This window comes from Henckelia pumila, chromosome 3 (genome assembly GCF_033568475.1).
Source record: "Henckelia pumila isolate YLH828 chromosome 3, ASM3356847v2, whole genome shotgun sequence".
Lineage (NCBI taxonomy): Eukaryota > Viridiplantae > Streptophyta > Magnoliopsida > Lamiales > Gesneriaceae > Henckelia > Henckelia pumila.
In genome coordinates this window covers 193,343,702-193,358,876 of record NC_133122.1, presented here as the reverse complement: position 1 = coordinate 193,358,876, position 15,175 = coordinate 193,343,702, and the positions used below count along the sequence as shown (strand labels likewise).

The following is a 15,175-nucleotide window of genomic DNA, read 5'->3' as shown; positions in this document are numbered from 1 at the left end:
GCAGTGATATATTTTAACAAATAAATATATTTTTATCAAGAAAAAATATCGAGCGCATTTTTATCAATATCCGACAAATAACAAACAAGCACCCGATGTTGATACTAACTATTCTAGATTTGAGATAACTTATACAAAACACTTCTTAGTTTATTCTGGAAACTATTTCAAACATTACTTAAATGATTGTGCGCTCTTAAGCAGCCCAAAAAGTCCGTCAATTGAGAAATATAGATGAACACAACTCAAAAAATTTAAATAGAGAAAAATAATTATAATTATAAATCTATAAATGAAGACAACTGACTTCATAATATTAATCTCCCTTGGTACACCAGCATCCACCAATGCTACATAAAAAAATCAACACGAAGCCAACCTTAACTTAGTACTTGCTTCGGTAGCCATTTTCTCTTGGGGAGTACATCTTATTTACTCCTAGGAAGTCTGCGTGCCGCTTAACTACTTTTAGTGCCAGCAGTCTCTTCACAACTTGCTTCATGGTTGGGCGATAATAACTGGGTTCTTGAAGGCATTGAATACCCAGGCGAGTAATTGTAAACCCATCGAAAGGATCAAAATTTCTATCGGCTGCTAAACTTTCGTGGACAAGTGAACACCTAATCGAGTTATGATCATATTCATCCCAGGCCCATTCATTGACATTAGGCTTGTCATCAGACAGCCTATCTTCTTCAGTGTAAACCCTTTTAGATATCAAACTCATAAGTATAGTCCCAAATGCAAAAACATCTTGTTGAAGTGACCATGTACCTGCCAGAAAACCCGATAGTACATATCATTGCAAATGAACAGTGGAAAAATTATTGAATTGACTGCTGTAGAAGCTAAATGTAGCACTGAGAGTAAGATCGTGTTATTTATTTGCAAACAAACAATTCTCTCAGATTATGAAAATCAACTATGCATTTTATAAATCTTCTTGTGACCGACGAGCCAATAGCCAAGGGCTAAGTGTAGAGATTTTACAGGAGGAATTGCTTTCATGTTACACTAGGTGCATGAGTTCAATTTCTTTTGATGAAAAAAGGAACTTGACAAATGGGTAGAAAAATCAATGAACAAGTTTTTCAAGGCAAAAATGTATTCTATAGAACCAGTGCCATGACAATTTAACAGCCCAAAGCAAATCACAATTTTCATCCTTAACTCATTGGAGCTAAGCATAAAATAGATGACATACGTTGGTAAGCTGCATGTGCATCGATATAACCATAGCACCCAATAACCACCTCAATTTTTATCTTTGTTCTGTCTGGAAATATTCCACCAGTGATCATACCAAAATCACATAACTTTGGATTATAGTCCTGCATGACAAGTGAACTGATGTCATTTAACGATAACTTTACATCATATATAAGAATTGGTGAATCAGGGAGAAAACCTTGTCAAGAAGTATATGAGCAACATCCAGATTGCGAACAATGTAAGGTTCATATGGTGGACTTCCGGTATGTAAAAATTTGAGAAGACTAGCAAATCGGAGGACAACTTTGATTCTCTGAAGCCAAGTAAAACCATCTACATATAATACACAACTTAGATAAATAATTGATATGACATTTATTGCACAAGTGAACAAGTTGATAAAATACACATTTTAATCATAGCATATCCACCATCAGAGTAAAAAATTCAATGACATCCCACACCAGATACAAAACAATTTTACCAAACCAAAAACAAAATACAAAATCCGTAAAGTACTAGGACAAGAGGTCAGTTTGTGAACAAGTAAAATGGATGCATTTTTCGCTCTACTTTTCGTCTTTTGTTACAAATACTTAGTTTGGGCAAACCACATAGGCGCATATCATTATAGAGCAACATGGAACCATTGATGCAAAATATTTCATTCTGCTCATAAATGGTACAATATTGTGAAAAGTATTATCACTTCCATGTTTTGAACAAAACGTCTCAGCATTGTTTTCATGCTGCTTCACTGGTCCTACTAGTGCTCAGACTCCACAGATCACGTGTTTATAGATATTTGGATGTTTTTCACCGACTCATCAGCAGAACTAATTTCAAATTTTATTATTTAGTTTAAATAATTTATTTCAATTAGAACCTGCAATTCTTGTAATTTTGGATAATAATTCTCAGTAATAATTCTCAAGATAAAAAAATGTTTACCATGGATCTCCACCGTGGTAGACAGCTACCCTCAAGTAGAATGTAACAAAGGAAAAACTTGTGTGTTACTAACAATCTGAAATTTTCACAAGAGAGAAGTTAGGTACCTTCTGGAATCAGGTTATAGAGAGATTCAAAGCTGTTGAACTCATAAACAACACCAAGATGTTCACCATCAAAGCAGAATTCACATATTGTTACCATGCCAGGATGACCGATAACCCTCTCGGAGCGAAGTAAATGCAGCTCATCCTGGACAAGCAAAAGATTAAATGCAGAAAAGTAAAAGTTAAAACTGCAGGACAACAGAAGTGTCTGAAACATGTGCATCATAGAAGATAATACCATCAATCTAAGTTCGTTATCTCCAGGATGATAGTTGTATATAGTTGGAACTTCCCATTTCTTCACAACAACATGTTGCACCCCACGATCTCGGACAATCTTTCCACGGTAAAATTTGCCGAATTGAAAATGTCCAAGATAGTTTTCCTCACTAAAGTTATCGGTATAATGAATTAAACTCTCGTAGGTGACTACTGAAAATGAGTTGTTCTCCATTTTGCCAATCTTCAACTCCAAGAAGTTCCTTAATTCTGATAACCTAGTTCACAAAATCAGAAATTATTCTCTCGAAGAACCAAAAAAAAAAAAAAAAAACCTTCTTGGCAAGTATATGGGCATGCAACCTAATTAAACAATACTTTCATGACACCAAATATAGATGATATTCAACAACTTGTATATATAGTCAATATAATGATCAATCATTAATGCATCAGCAAGAGATGCTTATCAGTGTTATCGGTAAGGATTTACCCAACGATCAATTTTAGAGCTAGAGTTAACGAAAAATCAAAGAATATATGGCATTAAAACTAGTTTAATTGAATGTCAACTACACAAGACAGAATTAAAAGACGCAGTTCAAATCCCTTCTTAAACATAAAGAAATAGAAACCGGAACAAAAAATTGCACAACCCATACACTGTATCATGAGATTAAAAAAAATCAACAAAATCAATAGGAATATACGTACAAAATTATTAAGATGACGAGTATCATCACAAAACGCTAAAGTAATCGCATAAAGTACAGATTTTTAATCAGATAATTAAAATTTTAAATGAAGAGGAGAAATTATAAAGTCCGTAAGTAGAAAATACTGAGGAATCGTACCTTTACCACCAAATTACAGTGCCCTAACCGACTGCTAACTCGTTGGAGAAAGGGTGAAAATTTCCCGCAAAAGAAAAGGTTCACAGAGGCATACGCAAGAACCCTAAAAATAAACATTGAATTTAAACGAAAACTCCTCTAGTTCACGGGTTTTTTAATAAATAGAATATTATAAAGATTATTTATTTATTTATTATTTTATTATTATCGAAATACAAACAAAGAAATTTAAAATTGATAATAATTCGAGAAAAAATTCCTCATAGCCTATTAAGTAAACAATAATAATGCCAAAAATATATATATATATATATATTGATTAATTTTCAAAATTTAATGTTACGCGGACGTCATATCATAATCTTTTAATTTTTGTAGTTGTGCCAATGAGCCCTTAGTCCAATGATCAAGGGTGAGGCCTGAACCACTGAATGCGGATATAATTTTTAATTTACATAAAAAATCAAATATCGGATCAATGGTCAAGTCCTATGGTACAGATGAACCAATGGGATTTTTTGAAGGACGACCTATTTTGAAACGCTTGGAGCACAAGAAGAGACTAGTGATCGAACTGAAGCTTTTTAAGCCCGATAAAATCGTCGATACTCTAAATCTAGTTGGAGATGATGTGAGGACCCGGATTCTAATCTTTCAAACATAAAGAAATCATGTAATCAAAAGAGATAAAAATAATCAATAAGACATTTACCGACGCACACCTTACATTCGGCGACGCAAAATCACGTCGCGAAAAGCAGAGTTTTTTTTTTACCCAGGGTGACGCGCGGGCGCGCCAAACGAGGCGCAAGCGCGCATAAAGCCCTGTCCGGGCCTCCGAGAGAAAGTGCAGGACGCGCGGGCGCGCCTCCGGGCTGCGCGGGCGCGCATGGCCTGCTGATTCAGCTCAAAGAAAGGCTTCAAAAGTGTAATATCATACCCAAAAGGACTCTAACATGATCCAACTAACATTTTTCCAACAACGAGTTATTCAAATACATAAGAATGTAGAACAAACATCGATCTAAGTTCCACAACTCGAAATGGAAAACAAGGGAGTTCGAATACAAGGTATGACTTCTACAACCAAGTCCTCACGCTATCATTTCCCACTCGATCTAGTCATGCAGCTTCTGACTCAATCCTGCCCCACCTGCCGTCAAGTACACATACAAACAAAACGACAGCCGGATAATCCGATGAGAATATAATTCCCAGTAAAAGATACAAATCAGGCAATTTTAAATAATATAAAAAATCATGTTATATAAAATATCGAACCAATCAATTCAAAAGGGCATATCAAAACTCAACTCAAAATGCATTAAAATGCTATGAATGACTTCAAAACTCGGGATTATCTAATCGGATAATCAAAATCAATCGGTACTCGGTTGGGATCCCGGGGTCAAGTTTTCACCAACAACTCACCGACACACCCATTCGGGGTGGATTTCGTTCAACTCAAACCCCTAGACTTTAGAGCAACTATAAGAAGTATTCTAGCAATTGGAAAAACTCGAAATCCAAAGCCACTTCAATATAGTTCCCTAAATCGTCTAAATTCAAAACGAATCGAATCTTCGGCTCAAGATGTATGCAAGTTCAATTAAACTCATTCAAATAAAATCAACTAATTCAAATATCATACAAGTATGTGATTTCTTTTGGGCACTCGAATTAAATCAAATTCGAGTTAATCGTCTCATTCATTCAATCGCCGTCTTCTTACCTTTTCAAGTTCGTCGAGGATTTAAATCTGAAAATAATAACGAACTAAATCAATATCGAATCGAATCAAAACCAATCAAAACAAGAAGCTCAATAATATACCGTCTTTAACTCTCAAATCGATTCAACTTCAAAGTTCGTTCCAAACCCGAATCGTCAACCAAATCTGAAAATGTTGGACATACGGATTCGATATCAATTCACCAATTCAAACAAACTCGAAATTCAAACCGGAACAACAATCGATAGTTCAAAACTCTATTTCGACGACATAACGGCTAAAAACGGTCAAACCAAAAATCATCCACATCGTCAAACCATTCCAAACAACTCATATCATCTTCCACTCCATCAAAACTCAACAAATCCAACCAAAATCATAAGACCCATTTTTGAAATTAACCTCCAAAAAATCATATAAAATCCAAAATTCGTTCTTTTTCCGAACCGACTTCGAATACACAATCTATGCTAGCTCAAGAATAACATACTCGAAGATTATCAAATTCTGACAACCCAACAAAATTCAAAGTTCGAGGATCGTAGCAAAACTTACGTCAGAATGAAGCTCTCGATGCGGTGATCATGAATCTCAACTCGAATCTGAAATCTAACGGTCGGATGGTGCGAATCAGACAAAGCAAAAGCTTGAAGAAGCATCGGCCTCGCTTCCATGGAGGATAGAGATCACGTGAGAGGGAGTGGAGGAGAAGGAGAAGGAGTGATGGTGATAGATGATGGGTAGATAACAATAATAATAATAAATCCCCAAAGACTAGTCAACCATCTTATTGCAAAACCGGTCCCTGAAACTCCAATTAAATCAATTCAATCCCGGCTCAATTAATCTCCATCAATTCCAAAATAAATAATAATCAACTCTGTTAATCTCGAAATAATTAATTTCAGAGCCTTACAATTCTCCCCCTCTAATAATCGATTTCGTCCTCGAAATCAAAAGCAGTTTCATCTCAAACAACAAGATACAGTTCAAAGACTGCTAGAAAGATTCTTCTCTCAAAATAACTCTGAATCGCGGTTCTAATCAACTCCGCTTCTTGAACCGTTTCTTCAAATCCGAATCGTCTCAACTACATAAACTCAATCTGAATCGGTCTTGCTAAAGAGCTGATACTCAGTTCGGTCAATTCTTAATCGGTCGTCTCAACAAAGTTGGCGACTCATCAATTCTAGTCTCAACCTCAAAGAAAATTTGTGAATTTGGCAGCAAAAGATGATAAGCATGTCGAGAAAACCTGATGGATACAGAAGATCCAAGTAGTGGAAAACAAGGAGAACTGAAGGAGTAAAAGTCGGTAAGCGAGGTTGCCTATCTCCTCTAGAATCTCAAAGGAACTCGTGAGTTCATCGAGACAGTTCTTCCTCTTATCATAACTGCCACAACCTCGAACAGAGGAATTTTCTGAATTACTCGGCCTTCCTGAACCTAAGTACAGAGATCTGCACCGGAATCCGAATACTTCGTTCGCTCATCTTCCCAAGTCATCTTCATCTTAAACAGGAAATCCTCATCCGTCTATCGAAACTCGAATCAAATCTGATCCCAAGACAGGGAACTCAGAAAATCATCCCAATTCAGTTGGGATTCTCATTCCTTCTCGTACAACTTATTTACAAAATTAATATCAAGATACTCTTCTGATAGCTGTTGTACAGATATTTCGCAAGAGATGAGGAATCCAACCAGCTAGTGACAAAATCAAGCACTACAGCTCAGCATATCCTCTTAAAGTCTGCATCGCCTACTCTTGGATGTCCGTCGTTCTGAGGATAATAAACTGAACTCCATTATATCCAATAACAAAAGTCTCTTAAATACTGAGTTCCAGGTGAGAATTAACTCAAAATCTCATTCTGAAAGGACAGGCTTGACAAGTCAACTATCTGAAAATTTTTCCTGACAACAACCTCATTCACATTGTCATGTCTGAAATTCATTCGGTACAAAACAGAAGCAGACTGCATTTATATCTGGATTAAAATCAGATAGCATCTCCAAATCAGACAGTTCTATATCTCCGTGACCACATGCCGAACCTTCCAAATTCTATTCTGCACGGACAAATTGCGACACAACAAAAACAATCTGGAATTATTTCTGACCAACTTTTCAACATCGGTCGAGTTTGGAATTCATTCCGTACGGAGTACAGTAGCAGATTTCTGTAATCGGTCTAACAACAGCTCAGGTGGCTTCAAATTTTTAGACTGATCGATAGATTCAGAAAGGTACTTGTCGAAAAGTAATCCTCTTTACAATCCGACAATTAACTGTACCACAGACATTCGGTTCTTTAATCCTCTGAACATCCTTCAGTCGTCTGAAAGAATAAAGAATAAGTGCAAAGTGTCAATCTCAAGATACTCTATCTCAATCAAAATCTCTGGCACGACAAAACAATTACTCACAACTGAGGTATCGTCACTTTCCTGAAACTCATACTGTGCCCAGTTCTGACTCTTCTTTATTAAATTCTCCAATTCGAATCTGTTTTTTGCGCTATCTCCATCTTCTAAATCAATTCTGGCTCAGTTCGGATAAAATAATTCTGATAGACTTCATATCTGTTCCAGACTCTAAATCAGAATTGCAACACTCATCGGTCGGCAAAGTCAAGGATAGTAGATAAAATAAGAACAGATCCATCGGCTCAAAGAAAATAATGGTAGTAGATAAAATAATAATAGGTCATTCTGTTCAAACCTCCGTTGCTGCATTGAATTACTCCGGATCATACTGGAATTCACCATCAGATTCTGCATCATATCCAATCTGTTCCTCGATTTCAAAATCAGTTTGGTTGCGACACTCATACTCTGATTTCTCAGTTCAGAAAAGACCTCGAAAATTTCACTTGAGATAATGATGCCCGATCTAACAAGCAATAAGATCACTGTCAATTCAATATCACGAATCGGATGTTGAGTCTTGAACTGCTCCATCTGCTACCATGACTGAGCTATCATAGATTTCTTATAAATAAGAATATCTCCAGAATCTGGATAAGAAGATGCAATGCACTGAAGATCATCAGTACAAAGGAAAATAAGAATTATTGGAGCTCTGGTGGATCTCTTCTTCGCGTCAAACAAACTGATCTCATAAGATTCGGTTCAGGTACAAGAGCATTCTCTGGAGTTAGATGAGAAATCGGCTCCACGACGATAATAATCTCTCAAAAATCTTCTATAGAACTCAAAATCTTCAATTCTCAGATACAAATGCCAGTTTGGCTTCAATCAAAATAGCTTCGGTCTTGCAATGATCACAGAAATTCTGTAAGGCCCGAAAATATTAGATTATTAATTATGGAATTTGAGAATTAAATTTCATATTATGGGCTAAGATTGATTTGAGAAGTTATGGACATGATAGATTTAATTTCCGAGCCGAAAATATTTAATTTGAGAATTGACGGATTTTGAGAATTAAATTCCGAGAATTCTTAAATTAAAAGAATAAATATTCGATTTGAATATTTATGGAATTTAAGGTTAAATTCCATGTTTCGAGAATTAAAGAAGCTTAATTTTGAAAATACAACTTGATAAGGGACTGATTTGCAAATATCGAAGTTGAAAGGCTAGAATGCAAAAGGCCGGGATTATTTGATTAATCCGAATTTATTTCATTTTAATCCGAGTATATTTAATTTGAGAATATTTATAGTTTTGATTTTAATTCTAATATTCTTAAATTATTTTGGATTGAAATTGAATTAAAACGAAGACCGAGGACTGAATTGCAATTTATGAGGTTTCAGGGACTAAATGGCAATTAGTCAATACATATCCGATTTTAATTATATGATTCAGCATGGATACGTGTATTTGTAAGAATACATTCAGAATATTACAGAGGAGAGCCGAGACCTTTGATTCCTTTTTCTTTCCAATTTTCAAAAGGTCGTAACTTTTGCGTCGGTCGTCCGATTTTGATTCCAAAAGATGTTCTGGAATTCTTACAATGAGGCCTTCGATTTGACGTAAGTATTTTGTTATCTCGGCATGTTTTGAAGAACAAAATTTGATAGAGATCAGTACTTTGGTATATGCTCATGTTCTTGACATGTTGTATCGTTTATTTTCGAAACCGGGTCGAATATGGATTATGGAAGAAACTTGTTATGATTTTCAGCATGTATACCGATAATTTTAGATGCTGAAATGATGATTTACATGCTGTTGATTGAAGTGGATATACGTATGATTTGAATTGGAAATGGATTCGAATTCGATATTTCGTCGGTTACCGATTTTTAATTGTTACGCCGTCGATTCGTGTTTTGGGGACCAGTTTGATAGTTGATTATTGAGATGAAATGTTCTTTGAAATGTTATCGATGATATAGCATTTTTATTTCTCAATTTCAGACTTGGTTTGAAGATTAACGACGCATAGCTCCGAATTAGAATCGAAGACGAAGAAGTGGAAGTTTGAAATGGATTGAATGAATATGTGTTGATGATTTTGACTCGATTCTGAAATGAATGAATTGAACGAAGCTTGATGTGAATGCTTTGAGGTTGTAGTTCAGATATGAAGAATTCATAACAGACGATATACGAAGGTAAAATTGGACTACGACTTGAATGAGATTATAACTCGAGATGGTTTGTATCGAGTTTCTTAAATCACATACTTACTTGATTAATTGCTTTTATATGCTCTTATATGAATTGTTGAGTAAGTCTTTGATGTTATTGAATGCCTTTATGATTATATGTTGCATTCATCTTGCAAGACTTATTCCTTGATTTCGAAATGAACGGAAACGTTCGATTAGACGATTTGAGGGATTGTATATGTATGGCATGGGTGGTTGTTTTAGCCTAGCGTCGGATTTACATATATGATAGCTTCAAAGTCTAAGGAAGTGAGATAAGTAGCCCCACCCCGATTGGGAGAGTTGGTGGATTAGTTATGATATCTACTTCTCGGGATCCCAACCGATAAAACGAGAGATTTGCTAGAGAACCTTGTTTTAAAAACATGCATTGTCTTTATTTATATCATGAGTTTGATATATGTTTTATATGCATGTTTATTTGCTTTTACTGGGAAATATATTTCTCACCGGAGTTATCCGGCTATTGTTTTGTTGTATGTGTCATTGCAATAGGCGGGAGTGGAACCGGGCAAAGGTGAACTTGAAGAACAAGGGATGGAAAAACATAGCGTGATGATCCGAGTTTAGATGATTGTGTGAGCTGTCATGTTAGTGTTGAGGTTTATAAACATGATTATGTTAGAGCTACTTGCACCAAGACTTGTTGGTGATTTAATTGTTGTCTTGTTGATGTATATAGGATTAGAAATGATGTATAAAATCCTAGAGACAACATGTTGATGTAGCTTAATGCCTTTTCTATAACAATGAATCTTGTTATTATGATAGCTTATCTTGAGTTGCTTCTAAGGCCTTGTTATGATTCATTTCTAGCAATTTATATCATGTTAGAATGCATGGTAGCTTATGTGATTTGTACTAGACTTGTATGGTTTGGTATGAGATGAAAATGCATGAAGAAACTCTTTTGACAGCAAAAAGGAATTCTGCTATTTTTCTGAAAACTGCTCTCGCTCGATCGGTGAATTGTTGCGGATCGAGCGAGGCCTCCTTTTCCTGAACAGAAGCTGAGCAAAATTGCTCTCGCTCGATCGATAGTAAATGACCGATAGAGCGAGGCCAAATTTTGTCTCACCCGAGAGTTTGAGCTTTTGTGCTCACTCGATCGGTAGCTTTTTACCGATCGAGCGAGGTGTTCCGATTTTTAAAAAAAAATTCTTTTTTATTCTGTTTAGACATTTATTATTGCTTATTAATTATAATGATTTGTTTAAGTAAAATATTAGAACTCGGGTCGTCACAACAGGTGGTATCAGAGCAATAAGTTCTTGGACTGAGATAGAAGCTGAGCGGGGTAGATTGAGTCACCTGCATTTATAAGTAAAGCATGATTATGTATTACTTGCTTTGATGATTCGATGATTTGATAAATTGCATGTGAGCATGATCTATCTTTGAAATCTTAACTGCCTGATTTACTGATTTGTAAATTTTTGGAATTTTTACCGTTTTATTATAAGATTTTTCCCGGGTGATGTAAGCACCCATAATTGAATAGAACAGTGTTCTTTGGGTGATGTAAGCACCCCAGACTGACAGAATATTATGACCGGACTGAACAGAATAGTATGATCAGATTGAACAGAACAGAACAGAACGGTATTGCTCAGCTGAATGAAGTATCTCTGATTGAATAGAACAGAATATCAGCAAATGAATAGATGATGTTGTAGGTAACAGTTGGCTTGACGAACTTGACCAGTTGTTCAAATATTGGAAATATTCAGATGAATATCGGATCCAATTGATTGAATACCAACTTCAAAACCTAGCAACCAGCTGGTGGATTTTGATGAAGAAGATGAGAAGGCAGAGGTATGTTGATTGTTGGTAAGTGCCTAGAACAGAATTTTATTTATAGTTCTTTGCCACAACAGATAGGAATGATAAGAAAGGAAAATATACCCTGTAGAAGCAGAATATTTTGAATTCTGAGGAATGACTTATTATAATTTTCAAGCCTATTACAATTCTTTGAATTGTAAATGATGAAAAGCTCAAGATAGAGTAAATTATTTCATGTCTTCAATTCGAGGATTATGTCTGAATAAATGTTGACGACTAAAACATTTTTTTTTTGAGAAGACATAGCCCTGTATAGAGTTGAAGTTGAATGATGAGTTAGGAGAATACAATTGTAGACATTCAAGAGTTTGTGAGTATCTCACAAATCTATCTACAAATTTTATTCCTGAACAGATATGGAAGTAATTCTCTAACTCTAGCAAATCGAGATGGATTAGTCTTATTCTAAATGCAGAGTATATTAGAAATTATTACACTCATTGTAGAGGAAGATATCTGAACAAGCAGTGTAAGGACAATTCAGATAGATGTGCTAAAATCTATTTAACGAATAAATTCCAGAAGTATACAGAGGATCAGAATGAAATTGCACCTGAGAATGAAATTTCAGATAACAGATTTATTTTGTTTTGACCTGTTTATTATTGGTGCAATAGATATATAATAGCTGAAAGCTTATTATATGATCACCTCTGTATCAGAAAAGAGATTTTGAGAATTGAACTGAAGAATAGAACTATTACTTCGATGAACTGGAACCGAACATGATATTGTTCATATGGGAAATATTCGGTTGTGATGCATGATAAATTATGAGGCTATACCCAAGTACTGATTAGTGATAGTTTTAGATTATTGAATCGCTGGATTTTGTGATTTAACCAATCAATATGATGATAAGAAGCGATAAGATTAGATCAGTAAGACCATTAAGTGCATATGAATATAACAATATGATATGGAATATCGAATTAAGATTCTGTGATTTCGGTTTAATATATGATGTTTGATTATAGAAATATTCCGGAATCAGTATTTTCGATGCACTAGATATGTTCAAGATCTAAATCAACATTGATAGGTATGCCGAGGAATAGAAATTACAGATATATGCCAGTAAGACTTTGACTTTAAGTTAAGTTGTGAACTGAAATTCAATAGCGAATTGATGAATTGGTGAATTTATGAATTACCGATTTGATGAGATTATGAACTGCAGTTACTCTTGAGGTTTAGAAGATAGACGATGATATGAAAATCAGTTACAGATGAGTCTTGTCTTTGATTATGCTGAATCGAATACATCAATTGTACATATAATTCTTGAAATGTTTGATTTCGAGTGGCTCTCCTTGTTTTGTTCATAGAGCCTGAGTGATTTACTCATTCTGAGTTATGTGATGCAAGTGAGTTGTTTTCACTTTGCAGAGTTTGTTATCCAGAAGATTTGATTTTGGATGACCTTGATTGATGGATTTTCTCAATCTTGATTTATTTCTTTTGATTTTGAGAATTATTGAACCTTTGATGATATTTCAGCGTATTTTAAGATTTTTGACTTGTAACTGATAGAAGAATTTGAATATGATCCATGAATTTTAGGTTAGAAGATAAGAATTTGCGGTATTTGGAGATAGAATAAGGAATCAAATAGGCATCCGATGAATTGATTGCAGATTTCTTTGTATTCTGGTTTGAATATTCAGACGAATATATCACCATTCAGAATGATTTTTCGATTGGAAGTAAGGAAGAACTGTTCAGAAGATGAAAAAAACACAGAAAGTAAATGAAGTGATGAGAATTCAGTAAAAAATGCCAGATTGAGATATCAGAATTTGAGGTATGGCACAACAATGAATTTAATATTAATTCGATAATATTTTATCAGAAGATAAAGCAAATAGAAGTAACAGAATTAGTACGTTTTTGAAGTTAAACGTACAGAGAGTTTCTGCTGAAGTTGAAAATTGTTAACCAGATGAGTTCAGTGATAGTTTGGAAACTCCAAACATTGAAACGTGATTATAGTGTGAAAGAATATTTTGCGAAAACTACCATGATGAAACAATATAGAAGAGGTAAACAGGTGGTAGTTATGAACAAATTGATTTAAGTTATTGTATACGATGATCTGTATGTATGATCAAATCACTGAATTGTGATTAGGGTCGTTGCAAGATGAACAGTAAGCTAAGAAATAATGTTTCAGATTGAAACATTGGGTTTGCTTTTGAATTCTAATACAGATGATCAGAAGACTCTGAGTACATTTTGAGGTAAAGGTACAATATATTCTCCTTGAATTGGAAGCATAGTCAGAGAAGATGAATCGAATTTCGAGAAGGAACTTGACTTGACATGATATTGATTATCAATAGATCTGAATACTTTGAAATCTGTGAATACAACATCTTTTTTCTATTAATGAATAGTTCGAATAGATTACTCAGCTTTTGCAGAATACACTGTATGAGATGTGACGAATAACTATTGATTCAGATCTGTGAAGAATTTAGAGATATGATGAAAGTACCGGAATGATTAAAATCTATTGGAAGAATTAAGACTTTAGATTTATTTGACAGAATGTGGCATCGATTGATTGACTGATGTTCTGAGAGTTGGTTATATGTGATTGCATTATACCTTCTTCGATGAATGGATTATCTGAGTCGATTTTCCAGATATTGAGAATATTCTCAGAATTTTAATACCTGGTTCGGTATTACTTGACTTGATGTGTTGCCATTTGCTGATTATAATTCCTGTAACAGCTATTGAGCCGATGTTGGGATAATGCTATGATGTTATGATGGAAAGAAAATCTGATTTCTTTGTGTGGAACTGTTACTTTTGAAGTATATGATAGCAGATCAGATATGATATGTCGACAACAGATCAGATTTGAGTTGAGAAACACAAAGATGATAAATATGAAACTGTATGAAATGATAACAATGAAGACGAGTTAGAGTAAGTAATTGAATGACAGATATAATTTTGAAGCGGAAACTGATTCGTTAAGCGAAATAATTATTTTTGAAATATCATTCAATTCAGAATTGAGAAAGGACAAAGTTGTTTTACAGATTCAGAATAGGAATGAGAATACTGATTGTGAAGCGATAAAAAGAATGACAGTGTAGACTTGATATGTTCTATACAGAACATTAAATGATATTCAGGAAGAAACAAGTCGACATAAATACTAAACTTAATTGAATAAGATGTCAGATGGAATTGACGATGGAAAAGATTTATTCTTTTCGGCTTGATGCAATGAATCTGAATTGTTTCACGTATCTTAAGTAAGGAGGTATTGATAGATTTCTTCGATGTACTTGAATCAGACAAGAGGAATAATGAAAAGATTCTGAGTTAAGTCGAATATTCGACAGATTCTTGATTTAGAATAGAAACAACTCAGAGAGAATTCGTTTCAGTACTTAGAGTACAACTGAACAGATTAGTGTTAAATGATTGAAGTGAGAATAACTTCAGATAATCATTCAGTTTATCAGAGTTGATATTTGGCTGAACTACGATTTCGAGGACGAAATCATTTCTTAGAGGGGAGGAATTGTAAGGCCCGAAAATATTAGATTATTAATTATGTAATTTGAGAATTAAATTTCATATT

At 34.6% G+C, this 15,175-nt stretch overlaps 1 protein-coding gene across 1 annotated transcript; it reads right to left on the bottom strand.

Annotated features, from left to right (window-relative positions):
- Positions 1 to 216: 216 nt before the first annotated feature.
- On the bottom strand, positions 217 to 3,471 carry LOC140892620 (probable serine/threonine-protein kinase PBL28). The gene is made up of 6 exons (XM_073301564.1): positions 3,344 to 3,471; positions 2,509 to 2,767; positions 2,271 to 2,415; positions 1,409 to 1,545; positions 1,205 to 1,331; positions 217 to 774 (listed from the first exon to the last, which is right to left on the bottom strand). The coding sequence occupies exons 2-6, from the start codon at positions 2,722 to 2,724 to the stop codon at positions 386 to 388; spliced, it is 1,014 nt and encodes a 337-aa protein (XP_073157665.1). The 5' UTR covers positions 2,725 to 2,767; positions 3,344 to 3,471; the 3' UTR covers positions 217 to 385.
- Positions 3,472 to 15,175: the final 11,704 nt, after the last annotated feature.